Source organism: Falco cherrug, chromosome 1 (genome assembly GCF_023634085.1).
Source record: "Falco cherrug isolate bFalChe1 chromosome 1, bFalChe1.pri, whole genome shotgun sequence".
Classification (NCBI taxonomy): domain Eukaryota; kingdom Metazoa; phylum Chordata; class Aves; order Falconiformes; family Falconidae; genus Falco; species Falco cherrug.
Window position 1 is genome coordinate 87,558,414 of NC_073697.1, and position 25,379 is coordinate 87,583,792.

The 25,379-nt window shown below is 39.3% G+C and overlaps 1 protein-coding gene across 5 annotated transcripts; it reads right to left on the reverse strand.

The window, feature by feature from the left end:
* Nucleotides 1-3,284: 3,284 nt before the first annotated feature.
* On the reverse strand, nt 3,285-23,557 carry COMT (catechol-O-methyltransferase). 5 transcript variants are annotated; one of them, XM_005445215.4, is made up of 6 exons: nt 23,443-23,551; nt 21,926-22,010; nt 11,003-11,282; nt 9,006-9,199; nt 7,095-7,226; nt 3,285-4,576 (listed from the first exon to the last, which is right to left on the reverse strand). In XM_005445215.4, the coding sequence occupies exons 3-6, from the start codon at nt 11,280-11,282 to the stop codon at nt 4,397-4,399; spliced, it is 786 nt and encodes a 261-aa protein (XP_005445272.1). In that variant the 5' UTR covers nt 21,926-22,010; nt 23,443-23,551; the 3' UTR covers nt 3,285-4,396. The 5 variants fall into 5 exon arrangements, with proteins under 5 accessions (XP_005445272.1, XP_014140479.1, XP_027669884.1 ...); XM_014285004.3 differs by having other exon boundaries at nt 21,926-21,978; nt 23,443-23,547; XM_027814083.2 differs by having other exon boundaries at nt 21,926-21,978; nt 23,331-23,453.
* Nucleotides 23,558-25,379: the final 1,822 nt, after the last annotated feature.

The following is a 25,379-nucleotide window of genomic DNA, read 5'->3' on the forward strand; positions in this document are numbered from 1 at the left end:
ATCGCGATACTGTCAACCGTGTTTTTCAAGTAACTGACAGATCTTAACTCTCTTGAGGACTGCCCCTGCCTGTGTTGATAAGACCAGCAGGGAGACTGATACACCTAAACACATACTTACCACTGTGCCTTCATGAAGCATGACAAAACCCAGTACATCTTGACTTAAGTGTTCTGCAAGGTCTTACACATAGAGTGGAGGTCAGGTTTTCTGTGAGTGAAAGGTTGATGAATCATTGCCAGTGACAGTTTGCCATATGTGAATTCCTGATTGTACCATTCACAGTACTATAAGGTTCCACTTACTTGCGAATGCTTGCAAATAGCACTTGGAAGGTCATCTTCAGCTTGCTTTCCCTCTTTATTTCAGATGTCCTGAATACATCCCCAGGAGTTTTGTAAAATCACGTCCAGATTCTTTTCTTGCAGCTGTAGGATCTAGTTTCACAAGTGCTGTGGTAAGATGTGGGCTCTTGGCCTTAGCATCTTGCTCCTAGCTATCACCGGTGTTCCATTGCAATGAGGAATCTGATTTTTTTCTTCATGGGTGGATGCACTAATATGGCAATTAATAGCAGATGCTATAGGTAAAGTACTGAGCTAAACCAAATGCATTGTTTCTACAACTGACCTTTCATAGCTGTCAAAATGATTTCACTTCCAGCTTATCACAAGTTGGTCAAATGGAAGCATTGAGTCCTGCAGGTGAAAGGTTAACCTGGTAACAACGGGCAAGAAATACCATAGCCCTCATCTGTTTCAGGTTTCCGCGGTGTCTTGGGGGAATATTCTGTCCTCATAGGTCTCTTCCCCGATGTCTTACTGAGGTCTCTGTGCAACTGAAGCACAGCAATGGCTGAATTTCATTCAGTTATGAGCCAACAGGGGATTTTTTACAATGGGAAGTTGTTTTATAATGGGACCATTAACTAGCTGCAGAGACAGAAGTGAAGACTAAAACTCCTTTACTATTTTTAATGTGCATGCACAGCAAACAGAGCTTTTATTCATAAGATAACTGATTCCTAATTGATTGACTATTCAACCAAATAAGCATGCATCGCTGTCCTGGTGGTATCACCTTTGGTGGCAGAGCAGTCTCAGTGATCTCCCTCTTGCTGCTTTTCTAGGGTTTCTGTATGTGTTCTTCACTGCATCTGTCCTTTGACTCATTGCTCAAAATTCCTCAGTGGGATGTTTTTCACTTCCTCATACCAGTAGGAAGAAGCACTAGTTCCTGTACAAACTTGTGACGATTACTGTTTGCTCTGATAATTTCTGCTATAAGGATTGCTACGTGGGTGCTGTTATGCTTAGTTTGGTATTAAATTAGGAAGCAAAAGGGACTAGTGTTGCATTTGACTTCCTCATAAATCCTTCTCATGTACACTGATTTAAAGAATCAGTTCAATATTTGAAAGACAACATCATGTCCCTTTGAGGTAATGGAGAGGCTCTGGCAGAAACCAGACCTCACTTTCACATCTTGCCTGAATCCATCACTAAGGCAACCTAGAGAGGAGCTGTCATCTGGAGAACAGATCTCCGTTACCAGTATTCGGTGGAATCAGCCATTTGTGACATGAGTTGTGAGAATTTGCTGAAAGCTGTGTGGTGTTTTAAGGGAGTTCTTTCCATTGGGAGCTTTCTGTCTCTCAGTGGGCAGTCTTTAAACACGTGCTTCCAGATGCACAGTTCCGTAGCTGTTTTGTGCAAGAATAGGTTGTGTCTTCTGATTGCAGTAAGCTGATGTTACAGTAACACTCAGTAGGTTTTTAGAATATATTTCAACTAGAAGATCCTTTGTCTATCTTTTGCTGCTCCCAGAATTCAAAATACGCCTTTATTTTGAAAGGTAACTCTTCTCCCTGGGAGATTTCACATTTATGTGTCAGTGACTCCAGATCATATTTTCTCAACAGACCAAAAGCCTTTTTTCTTAGTGTCAGTCATGCAAACAGAGTCAAGCTTTTTCCTTTTCATCCTTTGCCACCAATAATTAAGAGCATTTCAGAGGTGCGGTCAAGTGGAAAAAAATTCCTTGTGTATGGAATTCTGTAAATAATCTGATGATACGTACAGTGTGCTTCTTTTTACAATTGGCCATGTGGGAGATCCTTTCTAATAAATTAAAATACCTTTTCTATACTAAAAGGTGGCTGTTAATTTGCACATATACTACACACGCATTATTCGCTAATGTATCTTTTGAAATATCCATGCTAACTCTACAGATTTCCTCCTTCCCTAATTTTCTTGACAGTCTCTGGGACAGTAATTTTGGCCATTAACTAGCAGCAGGAGTGTATTTTTCTGATCATCTCTTGTAAAAGGCCAAACAGTCCTACCTGTTTACTCTTACGCATCCTTCAGCACGTGTCTGAGACTTCAGTTTGTTTATCAGTGTATGTTAAGTGCCCTGCTATGGCAGGAGTGTCTGTTTAGGTGCAAAGGTGTTTAAAGCTACAAACAAAAAAGGATTCTTTGGAGTCGTGACCTTAGGTGTACAGAAAAAATTTCTGTTCAACTGTATGTATCCAGATTTTTCAGTGTGCTCTAGAAACTTGTATATGCCAGTAAATGGGATTGAAGATTATTTTCTTTTGCAAATTTTGCCAAAATTGCTTGGAATCACCTGAAGGATTTTGGCCCAGTGACTTTGAGTTGAGCCTGAATACCAAGAGGATGTGCTGCTAAGCAAGCTCATAGAATAAATCGCTGACTTACAGTGTGGGATGGATGTGTTAGAACTCAGGGTCTGCTCCTGTGCAGGACAGCACGCAAGTCACGAGGGGCTGTTTATCCATAATCTAATCCAGTACAGTAAATCTTGTATCTTTCTTAATGTGACAGAGTTTAAATTGTTCAAGAAACTCTTTAACAGTGTTGCCTTCTCATATGCCTGTGAAATGCACGCGTTACAAGCTGACTGGGTCACCATGGTTTGCTTGGTCCATTTCTAAACCAACTCTGTCACTTTAGCTTGTTGTAGTTTTCTTTTATATTGTCAGGCAATTCTCTGCTGTGCTCATTATTGGTGCCCTGGAGGTGGATTTTCTTAGCACACAGGCCAGGGTAAATACCACTTCTGTAAGGTGGGCTATAGAAGGAGGAAGCCAGTAAGAAGTCTGAAAGAGTCCATACAGAACGTGAAAGATGAGAATGGTTATCCCTGATTTTCACTCTGATTTTCAACTGTTGGATATTTCTGTGGCAGTTCCAAGGCTGGAAATCCCAAGCGCAGTGCAGAATTCATGGGAAACAAAGGGATTCATATGCCTGCTCTATTGGTTTTTTAGGTTTTATTTATAAATGCAACCATTGCCTCATTATATAATCACAGCAGGAAATGCCAGTGGATTTTTGCATTTTTCAGGTGAGTTAGAGACTTCAGATTTGGATTTGTATCTTCTCAGTGATAACCCTCACTATTCATATAGTGTTAACAGCACTGAGGTTAACCAGGGTGTGCAGGACCCACCTCGTAAAAGCCATTCTCTTTTGTCTTGATTCTTCTACAGTGTCTGAAACATACACAGCACTTCAGCGTAAACAGGTTGCCCTGCCCCTAAAAAGCACCTACTATGTATATACAATATAATGAGATGATAAGTAAATATCAGGGTATAAACAGCATTTTCTCAAGGTCTCTGATACTATAGTTTTGGTGTTCTTTTGGAAAGAGGTTGCTCCTTTTGTTATCTGTCTGTTACTGTGTTTATTTTAATCTATTTACTACTTCAGTTTTCCCTACCTCTGCATAGGTAGATTAATTTTTTTTTTTTTGTCTTCTGCAAAATACTGTTTTATTTTCTCATCACTGCATGGGTCTTTCTTCTTTCAGTGCATGCTCTTTTCTCTCGCACAGAGATTAACTTTTGCAGTAACCATGCAAAAATAGATCTGATACCACAGTAGAAGCCTTCACTGCATTAAGTGGCATGCTAGTAATTTAGCAAAATCAGGGTTCCTGAAATGGTCTTTTCTTGCAATGTGCATGCTTTTTTCCACTCTTGATATCAATTAATCTGTTTAGCCTGGGGACACAGGTCTTCAGAAGTTGCAGCGATTTTTTCCACCTCAGCTTAAGCCCAAACTGTGGTGGTTTGAGCTCAAAAGAACAGACTGCATTTTCGATGATAAGTGTCAAGGCAAGGCAGTGTGCATCACCTTGGGTTTGCTGAATTATGTGAAACAATGGAACAGACCATTGGGCAGTTACCCTTCTTACTCCTGACCTTGTTTTCCACCTGGTCTAAAATGATCTCCACTAGCGCTTGCTTTAATTACAGGCTCCAAAATACAAAAAAAACCCCAAAATTTAAAGCATGGACGAGTTAGCCTCTGCAGTTGCATTTACATAACTTGAAACAATGGTTGAGTATTAATGGCTCTCTTTATCCCAAAAACACAGCCTTTTCCATAGCATCCACCACTTTCATATATTCCAAATGAGATGGGTAATTAGTGCATTGGAAATGGGGGTTGTTGCGGATATAATTAATGAATTCTGGAGCTCCTGGGACGATGATATTGTCAGCCAGAAGAACCGAGCCCTTCTTCAGCAAGTTGCATTCCTAGAAAGAAGAGAAATTGCTTCATGGTGGCTGTTAAGCAGACATTGGCTTGAATGTAACATGTTTTCATGTTAACCATGTTGTACTCAAGCACCTGCATCCAAAACCCCATTGTTTTGGAGGGAAGAAAAGATGTAAGAGAAGCTGAGTAACTCTCTGATCCTTTGTGGTCATGTTTAATACGCTGGCTTTTTCTGTTAACCCAGTCACTAGAACACGAGAGACGCTGATACTCTGTTGGGTCATTCAGGTTCTGAAATAGCAAATCAAGTGCAGTGGAGGTGTGCAGTTTGCTTCTCAGATTTTTTCCAACTATGTCTACATAACCTTATGGTTTTCTTTTAGCTCTTATGCCTAATGTTTGAAAACTTTTAATATGGGATTAAAATGTTGTAGTAGCTCAAGGTCGTCTGAGAGACTGAATGTACCAGTTTGCTTTGGCTAGTCTCGGTCAAACTCCAAAACCACTAAATGAATAAAAGAGATTTTCTGTGCTTGTTTTCCTTTCATCCTGTACAACTTTCTGCCACTTTGTTCAGAAGCTGACTGTGAAGCAGGGTTTGTGCATGATGAAAATCACTCTGACTAATTTCCACGAGGCATAATTAACTTGCCATATTCACTTCAAGTGCAATGTTCATGCTCAGTAAACCTACCAACCTAATTTTTACTGGTATTTTTGTCTAGTAGAAGTGGCTTATCTGAGTTTACCAGCTGTTTTAAAACAGAAAGTCTGAAGTGAATCAGACTGGTTGTTATCCTGTGGTTACAGAAGGCAGTTGCAGCCAAAACAAGGGGTGGGGTTTGTTGCTTGCAGTATATTAGAGAAGTCCTGTTGAGTGTGCTGTGGAGGCTGTTCAGCTTACTACTTTTGCCTCTGGTGACTGAACACCAGTCAGCACTGTAGAAGGAATTTTAGAGACATGGCAAATATCCTCCAGTCTGTTTCTATGGCGCAGCTTATAGAAGCCAACAAGTGACAACATGCTGTATTTTCCTGGATTATCCTGTATCATCGGGATTTCAGATGCTCTTTGTGTCAGGCTTTTCTAGAAGTGCACGAAAAGGAATGCTGTCTGAGCCACTTTCAATATATATGTAATCTGAGTATTTTTTATTCATATTTCATATTCAGTATTTATATTGCAATACATGCCAGAATTGCATGTTAGATTGTTTGTAACATCTGAGAAAATGTGGGGATCTTTTCTTCATCTTCCTGTCCTTAATTTCACAAAGGTTTTTTTAGGCAAAGCAACTTTGTATCACAGTTGCATCAGACTGATCACTACGATGGAACTAAACTACCTGTTTGTTTTGGCTGTACTGGGAAAGTTAAGCTGCGATAAGGATGCACTAGCTCTTCCCAATGAAAAGAGCTCAGTCATCCTTACACAACCAGTTTAAAAGAAAACATTCTCTGGGTACAAAATAACTGTAGCGAGCGGACATTTTCTTCAGCTACTGCTGCGTAAGTTCAACACCGGCTGTTCATAACCCCAAACAAATTTTCTTTTCAAACTGCTATCTTGAGGACAGGGCTGAAATTAAAAAAACAGCCTGGATGAGAACATAATGTAGTCCTCAAGCAGGGGTCAGGAAGTAGTTGGCAGGTTCTCAGTGTAAGAGGCAGCCTCAAAAAAAAGTGGACTTATTTGTGAAGAAAATAATTGAAAAATGACACTTCCATACAACCAAGCAGCTATAGAAAATTTTATCAGTCTGCAGTTCCAAAACTAGAAGAGTATCTGTCTGTGCTGTATTGATAGATAGAGATGTTGTCAGGCTGTTATTTAACATCTGAAAATACCTTCCTATTCAGAAGCCATCTAGTAGTTAATTTACCTACCATTGCCTACCGTTGTTACAGCCAAAACTGTTTTGTAATGCTAAAAGTAATGGTTAAAGCAGGTTGGGAAGAAATGAGCATAATTTTTCCACGTTTGGGGCTGGGTATCAAGTTAGCACTCCCCTAGCAAGTGCCTGGCTGGGGCAGTCTGCACTCCTCCAAAGGCTGCTTTGCAGTCAGTTGATTAGTAAAAACTCACAGAAAGACAATACCCAGCTGTGCTACCAAAATACTATGTCATCAAAAGGCTCTGCTGGCACCACAGATGCAGGCAGGAAGAGGGGTCTGAGGAGATTAGAGAGGTGGAGCTGGGATATATAGGTCCTAAGTCTCACCTGCTCCCAGGATCAGGGTGGTTTCGGGTCAAGTGTCCCAGTTAATGACCATGCAGACACTCCTTCAAAGGAGTATAAGACACAGACCATGCACTCCTCCAGCTAGGATTTCTGCTGCAGACCCATTTGTTCAGGATGAGCTATGTAGTGCTGGCACCTATCCCTAACAAAAGCTTGGAATCCCATCCCCCAAACCCTCTTTTCTTGTAGGGTTGTTATTTTGGCTGCCATTCTTCATTTTACAGAGGATAAGGTCCTTCATAAAGAATATAGGCCTCATAGACATCCAGGCATTTGCTACTTTACCTTTAAGACTGGAACTGTGCAAACTGACCTGGAGCAGGATGGTATCTGGTGTGTATCTGTCTTTCCAGTGGTCCAGGAAGACAAAATCCAGAGTATCTACTTCGTATTTTTTCTTCAGCTGGGGGATAATTTCCTCTGAAGGACCTTCTAGGAGTTTTACCTGAAATGCAAATCCATTTGATGAATTGTGAAAAAATAATAGCAGAAAAACTGACTTGTTGTTTCTGTTGGATAATGCCATTCATTACTCGAGACATGGAAATCTCCTGTTGAAAACAGTACTTTTAATTACTTTTTTTTTAGTTACATCTCAGTTGAATCTTCTAGTCCAAGGGATGCAAATAATACAGAGGACAGGTTAGTTTACAATAAAGCTGGAGGCTACAGTATGTAACATTGATATAGCCAGTAAAGAAAGAGGCAGGACAGAGGCTGTTGAGTCTTCCTTGCAGGTTTATTTGCCCAGGTATTGTTAAACTGAAAGGAGCCACTGCACATTGATTTGTAAGCAAGTGCCATATACTATGAGTGGAGGAAAAAAGTGGTAAGGGAATCTGTCTAGGTTATGACTCATAGCTGATCAGGAGATCAAATCAGATGGGAAAAATACAATTTTAGATGTCACTAGTACTTTAGGTTCTCTTCAAGAAGTTAAGGAGCGAATTAGAAGATCTCATGGTGGGATTTATTTCCTCTAGTTTTATCATCTATGTCGAAGTGAGTTGTCTAGTCGAATAGACAGGCACTTGTCAGGCATGAATCCCCTGACCTGCTGTCTGCCTTGGGCTGAGACGGATCATAGACTGAAAATACCAGCATCTCAACCAACTGTACAGAGTCAAGACACCCTCAGATTGCACAAAATTTAGGTATATGTATTGTGACCAGCTAGATCTGAGTAAGTACATCTCATCTGAAGTCCGTTGGCACATTATGCAACTGCTTCTTATGAGCTTTTGTAACAAATTAGACTATGAGTCAGTTTTCTGTTGCTCAGTCCCATTGCTGATTTGAACATTTTAGTTTATATAGAGAAAACCAATATTCTAGTCTAGCTTTTGGGAGGTAACATAGTGAAGTCCTCAGCTGTACTGCTGTGAGAGGTCAGGAACTGTAATTAGACATGGTGCTAGTTTAATTAGTAAGGACTGTGGGTCCTTAAAAATTACAAAATGTCTATGAATAAATGTCAGATGGAAGTCATGGAAAGGCTTCTGATTATCAGGCGAAGAATCCGTGGGGCAGTCTTGCAGTTCAATAATAGCAGCAAATCTAACCAGTTTGCAATAGTGGTTACTAATTTTATGAAAAGGACTGTGTGTGCTGATGTCCTGTCACTGTAAGTGAAATAACTGACTGGAGGCTCCCTCCAGGTCTGTATTATTCTTACAGTCACTATGGGTTTTGAAAGCTCTCAGCAAACGACTTGTCTACTGTACTAACCAGTGAATAGTGAAGATGCCAAACTGGAAGATGAACTCTAAATGCTTTCAAAATGTTAAGGAGATATGGATGCATATGATCGTTTCTGGTCTTGCCCCTCTGAATCTTCATCCTGACTCACATAGCAAAGAACTTTGGAGAACAGCCCTGATTGTTTTGTCATATACACGCACATCTTGACAAGCCTCAAACTCTACTGTGACTCTCAGCTGGGTCTGCATTGTACTTGGACCCCTGACTGATGCTAACAAATCTAGCTCACTTGTGCTGTATATACAAAAGTGCAGATGACCTTGGTCCTCTGCATGGACACTAGTAGCTTTTCCCTGCTATCAAACCTGATGGTTTAACGCTGCATGTTCCCAAACACTTAAGGTGTCAGACTTGCTTGACAAGTAAAAAACAAAATTTAAACCTATTATTGTTGTTTCTATGGAAAAAGTTCCACTCCGCATATGTTGTTTCTTTCCGCAAACCACAGGCAAATGGTATTTACCTTGTCTTGTACTCCAGCAAACTCAATCATCTGTTTAGCTATAGCAGCAAATTCTGGGTTGAATTCCACAGTGAGAAGACAAGCTCCTGGCTTCAGTAGCCGAGCAATCCTAACTGCTGAGTAGCCACAGTATGTTCCTAGCTCCAGTGCAACTGATGGATTGACCTCTTCCAGTGTCTTGTCTAGAATTAAACCTGAACAAAATGGAAATAGGTTAGATTTTGACAAAATCAGTCTGGTTCATACACAGAAGACCAAGTTAGTGACAAGAAACTTAGAAAGTCAATGTACTCAGTTGCTTAGGACATTGAAAAATTAAGTCGAATGTTGATGTCAAATTATATAGTGTATCCTTTGCAAATTGGCTTATCCATGATCAAGTTGATCATGGACATTCTAAATTGCAAAATGCAAACTTTCAACTAAAAAAATCTTAGTTTCACAATACAAACATTTCTGAGTAAGGAAGTGCCTGAATTGACTAAAATATTTATAATGTTACAAGGGAAAGATGCAGTGTTTTTTTCCAAGAGCGTATTGCAGAAACTGACTGTATTTGTGAAATATGTAAATCCTGAATTTTGAGTGCTCATATTTGTTGCAAATGTTACATGTAGTAGTCTGATACAAAATTTCTTATCCTAAATACTTGGTTTAAATACTAGAAAAGTCTAGTTATAAAGTTGCAAAATATCTGGATTCACTAGACCGATTTGTGAGATGGAAAACATTAGTCAATTGTTAACAAGAAATTGTTACCAAAAAGAAGTGACAGTGTACAATATTCAGTCCTTCTGAAGAAAATGATTTATTTGTGAGAAAACTGTCTTTTCTTACTTGTATGCCTAGAAACTAGATAACTAATCGGAAAAAGGATCTGAAGAGATTTTACACTGAGCCATGGAATTTTTCAATGTATATATACATTTCATTAGGTTTTATTTTCCTGGGTGTCATTTGTTTTGAATAATGCAGTGATGATGCTTGCATCTTGAGATCATGTGGTCACTCTTGAAATCTTAGGAACTAAAGATGTGTTAACTTTGATGGCTTTTATCTGAGGAAAGGTCATCTTGTCAGAACAAATCTGGAGTTAAATTTTTAAGAATATAATCCCAAAGGATCAAAGTTTACAATTTTAAGAATTCTTAATCAGCCACCACCTACTATTCCATTGCCCTAAGCACCCCAGGCTCATATGCAAAGGAACTAGTTTCGCAAAATGCATCCATGACAGATAAGCATTTCAGTTACAGTGCTTACAGTTGTATTTCATTAGCTTTGTTAATCCCAGATGAAGAAGATTTCCCCTGCAACTTCCATCAAGAGGTACTTTTGTGTCTAATTCATAAGGGAACATGTTAACATTTTGCCATTACAGCTTTTTGAAAAGATTGTCCCTTTCCTGCAGCTAGGAAAAAAATGTTTTGTCCACCTATTTTCCTTTAGGAGGCAAGAACAAGATAATTTACTTCATAAGTAGCAACAATTGTCTAATAGCTGCTTTTGCATATTACATGGTTAGGATTTCTCCCTTCAACAGTATATATATAACTTATGCTTGCATACACAAAATTCATATAGTTTAAAATACTTTTTTTTCCCAATTTACTATCTTTCAGTTAAGGATCTGAAAGTGCTTAACATAGTGAATTATGCCTTAAGGCCACCCTGTATAGGAACGGAGGTATAACATAGCCCTAGGTTTTCCCCATGAATTGTCATCCTCTGCTTACACACTTGCAACATAAACAACATACAAACCCAGGCTTGGTCCTACGACTTCCTGAATTACTCACTGGACACCCCTCCTCAAAGACATCTGCACAAGCATGCATTACTGTTTACAGAACCATTCTGCTGACTACACGGCTGTTGTGGAATTTGGTTTATGGTTTTTTTCCAGCATATGGAAGTCACTGTGTGAATACAATAAGATGTCCTGTACTGTGCTAGTCTTGAAGGATCTTTCAAGTGCTGATCCCTGCTGCAATTACCTTTCTCATCACCCACATTCATGGCCCATTCTTTCTGGGAGCAGTACTTATCTATAGTGTCCAGCACACTACAGGGATCTCCTCGGACTGCATTCTGCAGCACAAAATTTAAAATCCTCTGTTCTTTGCTCTGATTCATGATGAAATTGGTTATTTTCTCCCGGATTATTTCATTCCAGATAAGGGCAGCAGTGCCGTTCTTCCTGATGAGCACCAGAAAGAGCAGCAAAATGAAAAGCAGAATGAAGACGAACAAAAGGACTGAAAAGCTCTCCAGCATCTGGAAGGAAAGAGAAAAACAGCCCAGGGTTAAGGTGGCACGGGAGAGAGCTATCCGTTTTGTAAATATTGAGCTGAAAAACACACAACCAACAATACAGAACAGGAACACACAAAGTTTAATTATGATATTGTCCAGAGTAGCTGAAAATTACTCTCTATCACTTGGTAATGGATGGTACTCTGTGGCACTCCCTTTAGAAGCCAATTTTACAGGCAGTCAACAAGTAGCTTTATTTAACGCTCTGGTCCCTTCCCCCACACAGCTACTCAGTCCTGGCTCCAAGTATGCCACTGCACAAGGAGCATCTCGGCATCAAATCTGTTCTATTTTTCAAAGGATTTAAACTAGGGTCTGCACGTGATCCCACTCTCCTAATTTTTGAACACTGGGAAACTTCTAAGCTGACCTTGCTAAGAAAATAGGAACATCTCACCCTTCAATTCTGAGCACAGTTTCAGCAGAAACTGGGCACCGTTAGGTAACATTCTGCTTCAAATCAGTCTGCATGTCTTGAGTTACTACCTTGCATACGGACTTCTTTGCTAGCACCTGTCCTTCTTGCATGCTCTGCAGAGAAGCTGAGCACAATGTTTCAGTAGGACTTGACCTGCCTCCTTCCTTTCAGGGCCTGCAGTGGAAGTACCCAGGTGGGATGGTTTACATAAAACCTTTGACATGAGCCATCAATCTGATACTTTTGTGAATAAAAGATGTGTTTCCTTTTATAAAGTGCGGATGTTTTCTCGCTGTTTATAAAAACATAAAGCTGAATCCCTGAATCAGAGAAGAGCTCAGGCTCATGACATTGACGAGATTTAACAAAAGGGCACATTGTGCTTTTCTGATGGGCCAGCTCAAATTATCTGATGGGATTGTGCCTATTCTCCCCCTGACATTCAGTGTCATAGCCGCACGTGCCTATGTGTGTGCAGCATGGGTGGCATGTGTTTCTGTTTTGTGAGTTTAGAGCATCTGAACATAAAGCTCAGCAGATGAGATGCATGTCACCCTGTGCAGCTCAAGCAATAAATCCCATCAAAGCCATTTACTCTGATGGATTTCAGACAACCCAGTATACAGGAAGGTTTGTGCATTTACTTCCATGCAGGAGTCACAGCACAAAAGACCTGATAAAGGAAGCATTCTTAAAATTAAGCAATTGGCACTCTCCTAAAGGCTAAATCAAAGAAAGGGTTGTGGTTTGCCTGAGGATTCTCTCTGCATGTGAAGCTCCTGCTGAACAACCCAAAACACACCTAATTTATGATGATGTAGCTTATAACACTCCACTTTTCCACCTCTGCTTCCCACAAGGGAGGGGCTGACAGTTGCACACTGGGAGGAAAGCACAGGTTGGAATGTGTTCCAGTTAGTATTAGGATGAATGAATGCCAAGTTAATTTGTTCTTTAAATCTAATTAGCCATTTGAATACAGGTCTAAAGGATTCGGAACCAATTTCTTAACCTCAGCAGGCTGGATTGAGTTGCACTGTTTTTTAATCTGTTGTTTTTAAAGAACATGACACAACTGTTCCTAGTCTCTGATTCTTTCTAAAAAGTCTCTTTCTCTTCCAGCTTCCTAAAAATGGTGAACAGCTTCCACTTGCACTTGTATTAATGTTCACCTACCTGGAGTTCAGCAAAACCACTGCTCCAACAGGAGCTACATCATCCTCAAAAATTTTGCTGAAGTTGCCCAAGACCAGAGGTAAAGACCCTATATGATTAACCCAATATTCCCCCAGATTTCTTCCTAACTCTTCTTGCTTCCCTTTTTTGTTTTGCCCAAAATTGTCCCAGGAAAATCCTGAATTTTATGGGTGGTCAGACCTCTGTTTTGTAGTGGGACTTGGCACATACACATTACACATGGGGAAAATCTATCCCATTGCTTTAAAATTTGAATCATCAAGCAAAACACATTCTGAGTTCAGAAGATGACTGAGTTCCCATGGAGATACACTCAACCTACAGTACAGCTGATTGTTTGCTCACCCATCCACTTATCTTAGTTGCACAGCAAGTACAATCTATTTGGAGCAGGTAAAAGTATATTACTTTTAAGTAGTCACCAATGTTAATACTTACCTTCAAGGTTTTTCTTACAAAGTCGACCTGAAACATTTCCTTTTTGGGCTCACCAGCATTATTAGCACATTAAAATGTTGCCTCTTGGACTTTCTTAATTTTGTTTCCTAGCTAATAAGAACCTACTTCTTTACCTCAACAGGATCATGAGGGCATGGATGTAAATTTTTCTTTTTTCCTTCTATGCACTGATAACTCTACTGACCGGGCCCAACTGTCCTGCATCTTCCAGGTGGGACTCTTGCTCTTTCTAGTTCTTCTACATGAAGATGTTCCACATTATCTGTCTATTGAGAACTTGGACTGGACTATGAAAATATCATTACTTTAACACAAAAATACCTCTCTAGCTTCACTTGGCTTGTCTTCGCCTAGCTTTCATGGCTTAGTTGATTGTATGGTCATTGTTGATGGATTTGGATTACTAATATAGTTGAGAGAGAAAAATTCTGAACTGCAATGAATGGATGGAGCCCAGAAACCATTTACCAGCACCAGCAGGTATCTAACCTGCCTGCCTCTGTGAGCCCTGCATATCAGCGACTCACTTGGTGGCAGTCCAACCATATGCAGGTCCCTCTAGAACTGAAGACTGTTGGCATTCAGAATTATTTCAGACAACCACCAGACATAATCCTCTGGTTACAGTGGATACTTTAGCATCCTCTGAGTACAACTTGCCACAGCCTGTTGCTTTGTGCTATGAGATTCTGCCAGTGTGTTTGAGGCTGCCCTTCAAAGATCTGCCAGACAGCTAGGATGATAGCTGCAGGATGAACTAGGTGGTACATTTTTTGAGGAACAGCTTTCCTCCTTCATTGCTTAGTATAGATATGAAACCATTTGGTGAGGTTTCTCTAAACAGAGGGAGGTAGTATCTGTAGGTTAGCTCACCCACAGTTCCTGTCCTGCAGGAATGCTGAGACCTCTTTTTCAGACAGGGAACAGACTTTGAAGACTTCTTTTTATACCATAACAAAAAGAACCTGCTTGACAGAAAAATACTGTCCTTCCATTTTCATATTGCTACCCAAGCATGGAAGGGTATGTCAGCAAACCAGATTTCCATTGTCTTATTTTCTTACACTGCTACAGGCTTCATACACCAAAATTACAAGACACCACATGCTCAAAAGCCCATGTATTAAAGAAGGACAGCTTCTTCATCAGCAGCCTGTGAAATGCAAGTTTCTTAATGCATCTCTGTTACCCAGAACAGAGAAAACCACTCAACTTGGATTAGACCTGCTGATTTTTAGTAACTTCAGCTGATCTCAAACAAAAAAATACTTTAGCCTCATCCTAACATGGAAGCAGTATTCTTTTCAAGATTTTGTTGTTTTAAAAGAGTGCACTTTATGCAGAGGGTTTGAGATGTACATGCCCTACCTTTTAAAAGGCATAGATTGTATTTAGGCTTCTGCAACCCACCACAGGTACTGCATGTAACATCCTGATAGCAAGATGCAACTAGCTTGACAAAAAGGTGTAAATTGGGATATGATTCTGAAGCACACACCTGTAGCCTTCTGCCTCATCTAGCCGTTCCTTATACAAAAGCATGAGCAGACTGACAGCCCTTTAGTGTGTCTGGAAGGACAACAACTGATAGTTTTGCTGGGCCATCTGGGAAACACATTTTGGATCTTCAGCTATGAAACCTTATCCTCTCTGAAGGTAAAATACTGACCTTGTGTGTCTTTTTGGATCTAGACTGGTGAGTGGCTGTTAGCAGTGGTTTGCACTTTTTTTTCTGACATACTTGTCAAGAAGACAAAAAAAGCTGTAATTTTAAGCTCAAACGTGTGATTTTGGGATGGTCTTAGATCCAAAACTTAAGCAAGGAAGCAATTCAGCTTGGCTGTTTCTATGATCAAGTGCTTAGAAGGATCCATTTCCTACAGTGCCTCAATTAGTTAGATCTTTGCACTTCTGAGTCCCACATGAATGCTACCATGTGTAACAGCAGAGCCCACCTGCCTTAGATGGTCCTTAGATGTTGCTCACAAGCAGCAGCAACCTATACAGTATGTGCTGCTTTTTTCCACTCCTAGACAAGTTCATTTGGTTTTGCTGTATCGAGGAATGTTTTTGAACTATTGGGGTATCATCATGATGATGATTATTATTATTGTATAATACCCTAGTGTCTTCATAAACTGGCAGTATGGATTGTTCTTAGTAGAGCTCCTTTAGGAGGCAATTATCTTAAAAACCACTTCCTAGAGAAAGTAACTTCTAAAAGGAGCAAAACAGACATATCTTGGGTTCATTTTCTTTTTTTTTTTTTTTTTAAGTTTTTCTAAGTTTGTTCTTAATTTCTATTGTCTTAGCTGTGAAAAGAAATTTAGTGATCACAGAGGCTGTAAAAGCAGTCTGCCATGAGCAAGATGCACTGGTGGTGGTAATGCACCCAGAGGGAAAAAATAACTGTACCAAAATAGGTAATTGCTTTCATATTCTTAGCTGGAAAATATCTGATATGAAAATTAAGTGCATAATTCAAGCAATTTAAAAACACTACTACCTAAGAGACAGTCATGACAGCTTTAGAAAACGCAACTGTAATTTTAGCTTTAATGTGGATTCATGAGATTCATTAAATATGCAATAAAACTGAACTTGCACATGGTCAAGTTTCCCATAACCACTTACTACAAAGCAGTTGCTCTTATTATTTAATGCTTGTACTGGGTTCCAAATACACAGGTTAGCACTGCAACCTCTTCTGTGCATTAGAAACACCATGGTAAAGCAAGCTTTCTCTTTGAAAGCTAAAATTTGAAGTGGAAAATAGTAGGCAAAAGTAAAAATTGAGCAAGGGAATAAATAGAAAACTGGAGGGATGACATTATGGAAAGGAATGAATAACACATATCCCTAAATCTTTTTTTGAGAAGACAAAGTTTAAAAGAAAACATATTAAAATTTCATGCCCAAACCTGTCAAGCTACTGACAAGTCTTTCTAAAGCTCTGGGTTATTTTCTTATGCATCTAATCTTACTCATTTTGGCAGGTTTCATAAGACCAAATCATAACTTGATAATGCAGTTCAGCAGTTTTTCCCTGATGCAACCCATAATCAAACAATCAGCATTTGGATGGGATTACCTCTGTTTCATTTTACATAAATCTAAAAAGACACTTCCAAAGAGAGAAGCAAACACAAATTGTGGGAACCTGCTGCCCCAACTTACCTGCCATTGAAGATAAAATACCCAAGTCATTCTAATGACTATAAAAGAAACCTCAAGGGACTGGCTCAGACTGGGGGATCTATTATTATAGCAATAGTTGTTAAGTTAGAGGAGTCACTATGCCCTTACTACTATATGATCTGCAGTTCTTCTAAAAACATAAAAACACCCATGTGATGGAGCACAGAACAGTATATCCTAGTCTTTATTCCTGTACAGGTAACTCCAGCCATTTCACCAAGGGTTCCAATAAGGATCTTTCAGTAATGTATTTATCAGTCCTTCTGGTACTTTTTTCCAAGTAATGTGAAAAAATAATTGGTCTTGGAATTCCCTGAAGTGAAAAAATAAGGATTAGTACAATTGGTAACATCAATTTTTAAGGTAACTCCAAGTAACCGGATGAATTCAGAGACTCTTCTCAGTGTTTCGTGAAAACTGTATGAAGTTTTCATAACACTGTTAGAGGAAGGTGTATGGGGATTTGATCTGAACTATTGATTGCTACTATTTCTCCCTCAGATTACAAAACAACCTCCCTCTGATAAAAACTGATATTTACTGAGAAAAATAATCACCATGTTGAAAGCAAGCACTTTAAATGCTCTGAGTTTTAATAAGGACGTATGTCTTAGTGAATTTCACGCTTCGTGGATTAAAAAATTATCAGATTTGATTATTTAACTATTCTGAAACTTACTTCATTACATTATGAGTAATTAACAAGACCCCATTTCCTACAGATGCAAAAATAAGAGATGACAGGTATTAAAACACTTGAGAGTTTGAAAACTGTTGGATAGAACATTTTTCTAATCAAGGTGAATCCTTATTAGTCTTAGTACAGAGCCCCTCATTACAATTTTAGCTTGCATAGACTGGTAATTTCTTTGCTTTGTACTGAAAATGAAGACTTAAACATAATCACAAAAAACCCCCTCTTCTTCAAAGATGACATGTACATTACAGTGGTATTCTCCAGAACTAGAATGAGAGTAAACTTTGTGATCTTGAGTCAGGGGACTTAGGTTTGAGTCTCATTTTGGCAATATTTTTCTGATCTGATCTTGGGTGAGCTGTCTTACCTACATCTTTGTTGCCGCAAGAGTAAGTTAAAGTTACTGCTAATTCTGTAACTTTCAAAGAGGTGTAAAGCTGAATTAATCTTTGTCAGAAAAGTTCCTGTTATGGCTATATGGATAACACCTGAGGAAAGCCAAAGCGATTTCACCTGCCATTAACTGAAGAGATCAAATTTGGGATGCCAAGACAGCAAACACCTGTGTGACATTATTATTGAGTTTATGAAGAACAGGGAAAATGTGGAGGCAAACAGTGCTTCAAACACTTTCCTTAAGTGATTTCAGCCTGCTGACAATTCAGGCCTCTAAGGAAAGATGGTGTTACATCCAATCTTGCTATAATTTTTCATGCATTTAATCTAACTGCCAAGTACTGGTTGGTTGTTTAAGAGTTTATTACGAGCCTCCAAGCATCCAGACAGTACTTTAGCATTCTGATGCTAAAGGGTTTATAATCTAATTTAGACTTTATTAGCTCACATAACCTGGTGAATGGGGAATGCTCAAAAAATTTTTACCATTCAACCTTTTTTTCACAAAAGAATCTTTCTATTGGTCCGATGGTATAGAGGATAATAGAAATGGTCGACAATAGTAGAGTGCCTGGGGACAAGGGGGCCTAACTCATTGCTGTGACACTACTGTTAACTCTGCAGAAAGATGGATGTTATAATGCAAACAATTTTCTGGAGATTTCGTTTCTACATGTATTTTAACGTCTGTTGCTCTGCACTAAGCCAGAGGAGATCTGTGCTGTGCCAGGACTGGGAGTGGAGTTCCTGACACTTTGTGCTATGCTGTCTTGAATGAGGCAATCTCCGTTTTGTAGCATTTTGCTTTTCTTGATCCTTTCCCAGAGCAAGAAAGGCAGAGTATTTTGGTGAGAAAGTCTAAAATAACTTCTGCCAAACATATTGTATCGTGTTGCTGTAGGCAACACAGTTCAACAGCTTCATATTTCAGTACTTTTAAAGGTCAAAAAAAATTGTTTAACTCCTATTCTTTCATTATTGTTTATGTATTTTCAAATGAGTGCAACACTGTGAAGAATAATCGGCATATTGCCCAATGTGAATAACTCTTATTTCAATGGAAACTTGGTTTGAGAGTTTGACATTTAGATTTTCCACTGACATCATGAAAACAAGCTGAACAAACTTTATATATTTTTTCACTAAGTATATCTTGCATGAAATCTAAATTTCCCTCTTCCTAGGTTTTTTCAAATTACAATTTAGCTTCACTACCATGACTACAAAAATTCTGACTTCTATAAATGCAAAGTTCTGATGATTCTCCACCCTTCACCTTTGTCTTATCTTTTTCCCTCTCCTCAGGTTAAAAGGAAACAAATACTGGTTTCTTCTCACTGACTGAAAGGAAAAGAACAGTAGAGTGTCTATTGTCTACTCCTGAAGCCCCTGAAGCTTCATAAGAGTGTTTAAATCCATTCTTCCCTGATAGATTTTAATTAGGATAATTGCTACCCATTTCAAACTCCCTTCACAGTAGCCATTGCCGAAGTATTCAGTACTATCACCCAAAGGAAAAGGTTTATATAATGGTTATGTGCCCCATAAAGAAGAGCAAGGTTTAGAATAAACTGGCCACACAGAGAGGCCTCATCTCCATCCAACAAGCAGGACAGTGTGGATCTGTGGTGTTCTGATCCAGGCTAGCCTAGTGAACACACCGCATGATTAAAGCCAGAGTCTGAGGTGCAAGAATTCTTCAAGGATAAGAAATGCACTTTACTAGGCCTTGAGCAAAACCAGCTTTTCAGGAATAAGGTCCTTTCAGATGCCCCTAGGAATCATTTATTTCTGATAGTCCTTATTCCCACTCCAGAATTCTAGATGCATTGGTACTATATGTACTAGTGTTTGGGGCCAGTGGTTGGTGTAGCTCAGCTGAACTGTACAAATCCCACCTGGGAGGCAGTGAACTGCTAAAAGTAGAAAGTGCTCTGCTCTATCAGCATACTAGGAGCTGGTCTGTAAAAAGTTTTCTCAGCTGAGATTTTCAGGTTCCCCAGTGGTAAAATAAGCTCCTATTGAGTTATTTTTGTCCAAATGGAGGTAGGGAGAAAGGAATGGAAGAGGAAAGATCAAAATGGTTAGTTGTCCTCAGCATAATCACCTGTGACAAGACCTATTTCACATTCTCTATAAATCACAAAGATCAAGGGCTGAATCTTCAGTGTCCCAAATCCCCACTGTGGGCTCTTGCCTTGCTTCCAAGGCTACAAGCTAATCTGCTGTAAATCTGTCTCTCTCCCAGCACAGCTTTCTGCTCTCCACAAGCTGCTTTTCAGGCCAGGGGGAGTGCACAACTGAAACAGTAGTGAGGACACTCACTGAAGGATCCGAAAAAGTAGGAAGGAAATTACTCCTGAAATGACAGCTTATTTCTATGGAAATTAACAGGTCTAACAGGTTAGGCAGGCAAGCTGGGATCCACCACAGCACAGCAGGTAACTAAAGTGCTGTGTGGGAAGAGTCAGCCTAACTAAGACAGCACAAGGCATGAGACCTTGGTCTCAAATTCTGAGTGAATGCCCTCCCCAGAAAAGTAGCCAGAGTGGGCATAAAGTGTCTCTTACTTTAGATAAAAATTGCTTTCTGAGAAACCTCTCCTGAGAAAGTTTTAGCAAAACTGGTATGGATGGCCTCACAATTAAGATCTGGTTTCAATGACTGCTGCCAAAATTATGTTTTTTCAGAAAATTCCCAGTCAGTTCTAATTCCAGTGATCCTGAAGGAATGCTGAAAGACAACAGTGTGAGACTGGCAGAGATAAACCTGATACCAGCTGCAGGCTACTAAGAAATACTGCTAAATTTGAGTGACAAGTAAATTGTGTGCAGTGTTAATGTGGTTAAACTTTTCCACTAATGCAAAGTAAAGCTGTAAATGAGGAAAATTTTCTTTTGCATTTAAATACTGTAATGCTGTGCAAATGCATGAGATTCTGAACCTCTGAGGGCTTTATTAGAGGAGTCCATATGTTACTGAAATCCAGGAATAAGACTCCTTAATACCAATGTAGTATTAAGAAGCAGACATTATTTATTGCGGCACCGGATGCACAGGGAATCGTTCCACCTAACGTGCATATCTATTTCGTGGGTGCCTTTTTATGTCACATAGCTATACATGTTCATTACATTTCTTGGAAATATTTGCATATGTATGAGCCTTCCTGGGACCTCCATTAATGTCTTTTCATGCCAGGGCAGTTATGCCTCCAGGAGGTCGTCCCGACGATCTGGTGGTCCCTTATCTCCTCTTCACTCCTCTTCAACCCGTAGTTTGCCCCATGACTCCACCTAGGTTCTTGCACATATCCCTTACTTAGCACTCCTTCACAAACCCCAGAACTAGCTCGGCCTGCTTTTTCTGCTGCAGACCCTCTCTTAGCATTATCTATTGTTTCCCGGGACTGACTCCCTTGATTAGAAATCCTCTCAGTCATCAGTTGTGATGACTTGAGATGGTGAGTACTTGAGCATTAAAACGACTTGAGAGGGTGGGTCAGCTTGACCTAAACTTTTCGCGTTTTTGTTTAAATCAGAATTTGGTAACTGGGGAGTTTAGTAAACGCAGAGCTGAGTAAGCAGAAAAAAGTAAGCTTAGGTGCAGAGATGAAGTAAAGGATGTTTATGGAGATAATTTGTGTGAAATGTAGTTGACAGTATTGGTAAATATGAGTTTGTTTTTAAAGGACAGAAGGTAAAGAATATCATTAAAGGGCGTCAGAAAGATACTCTATAAGCAGCAACAGGGCAAGCAAGCAAAAGTACTAGCTTTTTGTCTGCTCTTCACAGACATTTTGCTGTAGCAGAACTCCCTCTTGAGAATAAAAACCCCCATAAAATGAAGCTGCAGCAACATTTATGAAAGCAGCTATTCAATCAAATATGACTGAACTGAAGCTTGACTTGCATTCAGCTTTTTCTTGAATACAAATGAGTACCGAATTCCAGCATAGTTATAGCCATAAATTAAATTTTCAATTTAGTCAGGGTTATCTCCTCTTACTTATATCAACTGTCAAGGTTTACAATACAGTACAAATGCATTACACACAAATATGTCCTACTCTTCCTCTGTGAAAGCTATTGCTGCCCACCGACTGGCTTCCTGACAATGAGTACCAGTCAGAATGTGGAAAACGCTGCTTCTTTCATTTCACCACTGTTTAAAATAGTGACATTATCTAAGATAACAAATCATGTCAAGACGGAGAAATAAGAAAATATAAATATGTACCTTTCTCAGTAGAGCAGAAGCTGTTCCCTCCGATCTTTTCCTGTGCTGCTCTGCTGTGGATTTTATAGAATAAGAGTCCAAGAGCCTGCAGTATTCAGTCACATTCGATCACATCACAGGAATAGCTTATCAGTTGTGTTACACAGACTCTAAAAGGAGCGGTGTCCTTTTCCCCAACTTGTCCTTTCACAGATTTCTGCACTCCTTAAAGGTGCTCACTGTTCTAATAACCGTAGAGAAAGCTATTCATCTGTCCCTTAATGACATTGTTCTTGTTACTTAGTTACAGCACAGTGAATGCTGACAAAGTCAGGTATGAGCCAAATCTGTGCTCAGTGTAAATGCACTCTGTTCAATCAAGCAACTCCAGGAATGAATTTGGCCCAAGGGATTTAGTTCTTTTTTCAGCTCAGGCGTGGCATGCTACAGCCGGTGCAGAATTCGTAGAAACAAGACCTAGGCGTGTGGGTTAAATATAGAGTGCTGTTGGAGGGAGGGGAGGTATGTACAGCAACTTGCTTAAAGGCAACTACATTAGGAGTTGTGATCAATACATTGTAAATAGTACATTTGAATTTCTATAGCTTCTAGTAGGAAAAATATTCTGCTACAAACAGCTCTAAGATAAAAGAAGAGGCTTAGAAACCTTGTTTTTGGCTTGACTGTCTATATTGTTTCCTTCCAGGTGGAAACAATATAATCAAGCTGCGATTAAATTGCACCATAAAAGAAAATAATTAGAGAACCCAAAAACTAAACACAATGTGGGAGTAGTTCGCTGCTGTATTCTCACTACAAAACTCAGACCTAGAAAGCAAGTATTTAAAGCTCTAGCCTAGAAACTTTTAAAAGGTTTAAAGAAGGGGTTTGTATGAAATGTGACAGAAACAGGAGTGGAAGATCTGAAAACAGGCTTTGTCACATGACGGGGGAGGTCCTTGGAAGAATTAGGTTCTACCTGAGAGCATGACAAGAGAAGAATTAAAAAATTTTAAGTGGATGAATTGTATAAAGAATTGTGGGGAAAAGAGGTAGGTGAAGATTGAAGTAGTTTTAGTAACTCTAAACAAAACATAACTAAAACCCTGCAACATAGCACAGTACCCAATGTTAATACAAAATAACTTTAAAGTATCCCTTACATGTATAGCAGAGCTTTAGCTCAACAAATATTTTTTTTATAATCCAGACATCAAGCAGAACAGAGAATGAAATAAGCAATACTGCACTCCAGCTTCACTGACAGTAATTTCCTGTCTGGTGAAAAGCTGGTTGTGAAAGCATGACAGGTTGTGTCTCCACGATTCCTGATGCCACCCGCAGTTAAAATTAATTGAGAATTTCGTTTACTGCTGGGCTGTGGAGAAAAGAACTTAAACCAGTAAAACTTATACTATACACTGACCTGGTTCTGTAAGCATACAGCTGTTCTTTGGAGATGTCTTTGCAGTTAACTATAGCTAGTTGTGAACTGGCCACGTTCACGTAAATTAATGTGAATTAATGCCAAGACTTACCAGGTTGAGCAGTGTCCTTTGACAACACTTCTAAAGGACTTCTAACTTTGAGCTGAATCATATTTTTCAGGCTAGAAGCATGGGAGGAGCAAACTTGCTTCTGCCTGCCCACAACTGTTTACTTGTATGATAAAGGCCATGCCTACAAAGTAACCCTTTCTGCTATCTAGATACTTCATTACATAAGTAAAAATGGTAAATGGCAACAACTGCAAATTAGGAAAAGCCAGAGTTTCAGTTAGTTAAACTCCCCAAACTGCGTGATCATATCCGTAAGTTACTTCCAAGTTAGCAGAAAGTTTAAATCTTGTAAAACGTTATTATGGGATAATTTTTTTCTCTAAGTTTCTTTGGTAGGCTGTTAGACATTGGCTTATGCCTTTCTTTAATTTACTTTTTTGCGCAAGACAGGGCCTATACACATATGGGTATTTTTGTAAGTTTTTACTAACATAATAACAATGCTACAAACACCAGAGTGCATAAATTTATACACTATTCACATGACTCATCCTTGTCTAGATATTAAAAATTTACCCTGATATTAATACATTCCAGTTAGAGAACTGTGGAGAGCTATAAATGTATTGGTGTAATATGATTTTTATGTAGGGACAAGATCTTAAAAGATGGATTTGGTATTGCAGAACATCAGGATACTGCATTCGCAGAGCACATCTCTGGGAAGATGTAGACCCAGGGTGCCTTAGCCTGGGAACATCATCTCATGAATGGCAACACATCAGAATAACCGGCTAGTTCAGACTGACTCACCCTGATAGTTGACAGTTAAGCTCAGATCTGTCTGCACAAACTTGAGTAGACTGGCTCATGTACAGAGCTCCCAGTCTCAAATGGAGGCTACCCAGCTGCAATCACATGATGCAACGTGGCAGTGCTATCCCCACTTGCTGTGCATAGCACAGAGCTAAAGCTTTCCCAGTAAATCCATCCCTGGCATAACAACAAATGGCATTCCCTTCTTCTAATAATCCTGGCCAAAGACTGGTTTTTAAAAGCCTAAACAAAGGGAGACAGGAGAGCTAGCACGTTATCATAAACCCCACAGATCATGTGAAACACTCAGTGGAAGAAAATTCTTTTGAGCTTGCATTTTCAGAATAGCAGGAGGGCTTTTCTTTTATGTGAATTTGCTGTTTTCCACTGTCAAATTAGTTTGTCTTGCTGAGAAACATGTGAAACAGGAATTTTGAGAAAGGAAGCACCAGTCGTATGAATCGGGAAACTGCCTGGAGATATCTAAAATAGGAAACAGCTAAAAGAGAAGAAAAGTGGCCAGCAAAATTGTACTCTAAATTTGAACAGATAAGCAGTTAGGTTATTTTGTGTTTACTAAGCATCTTAAATGGTTACCATGTAGACTGAAAAAAGCTTCCTGCTTTCAAAGACTTTTAAATTCCTCAAATTCCTCATTGATGCTTAGTTAAATATACCATATTTCTGTCTTTTCTCCCCTCACTTTTTTTGTAATTCAAATGTTGAAGCACTTGGATGGTCAAGAACTTGTGTTATTTGAAGCTGCACCTGTTTCTGTTGGGCTTTTTCCCTCACTTGCAATCAATTAGTTGTTTAGGACAAACTATGAACAGAAGATTCTCTGTAAAAGAAGGAAGGAATAAAATGGCATAGATTAAATTCTGAAAAACAATGAGTTCTACTCTCAGAAAATGGGGGGGGGGGGGCAAACAAAGGGGGAAATAGCAACAAAGCTGAAATGTTAAACCATTTCTGTTAGTTTCTGAACCTATGCACAAATGTTTCCAGCAGAGGAAACACAGTTAGCTGAAGGATGTATTCTTTGTAACAAGATGTCTTTTTGTGGCACCTAGCATATATTAGAATGGTTTATTTTCTTTTATAATTACATTTTTAAAGGGAGTTTAAATTATGACCTGATTTATAGTAATTCTGGGATG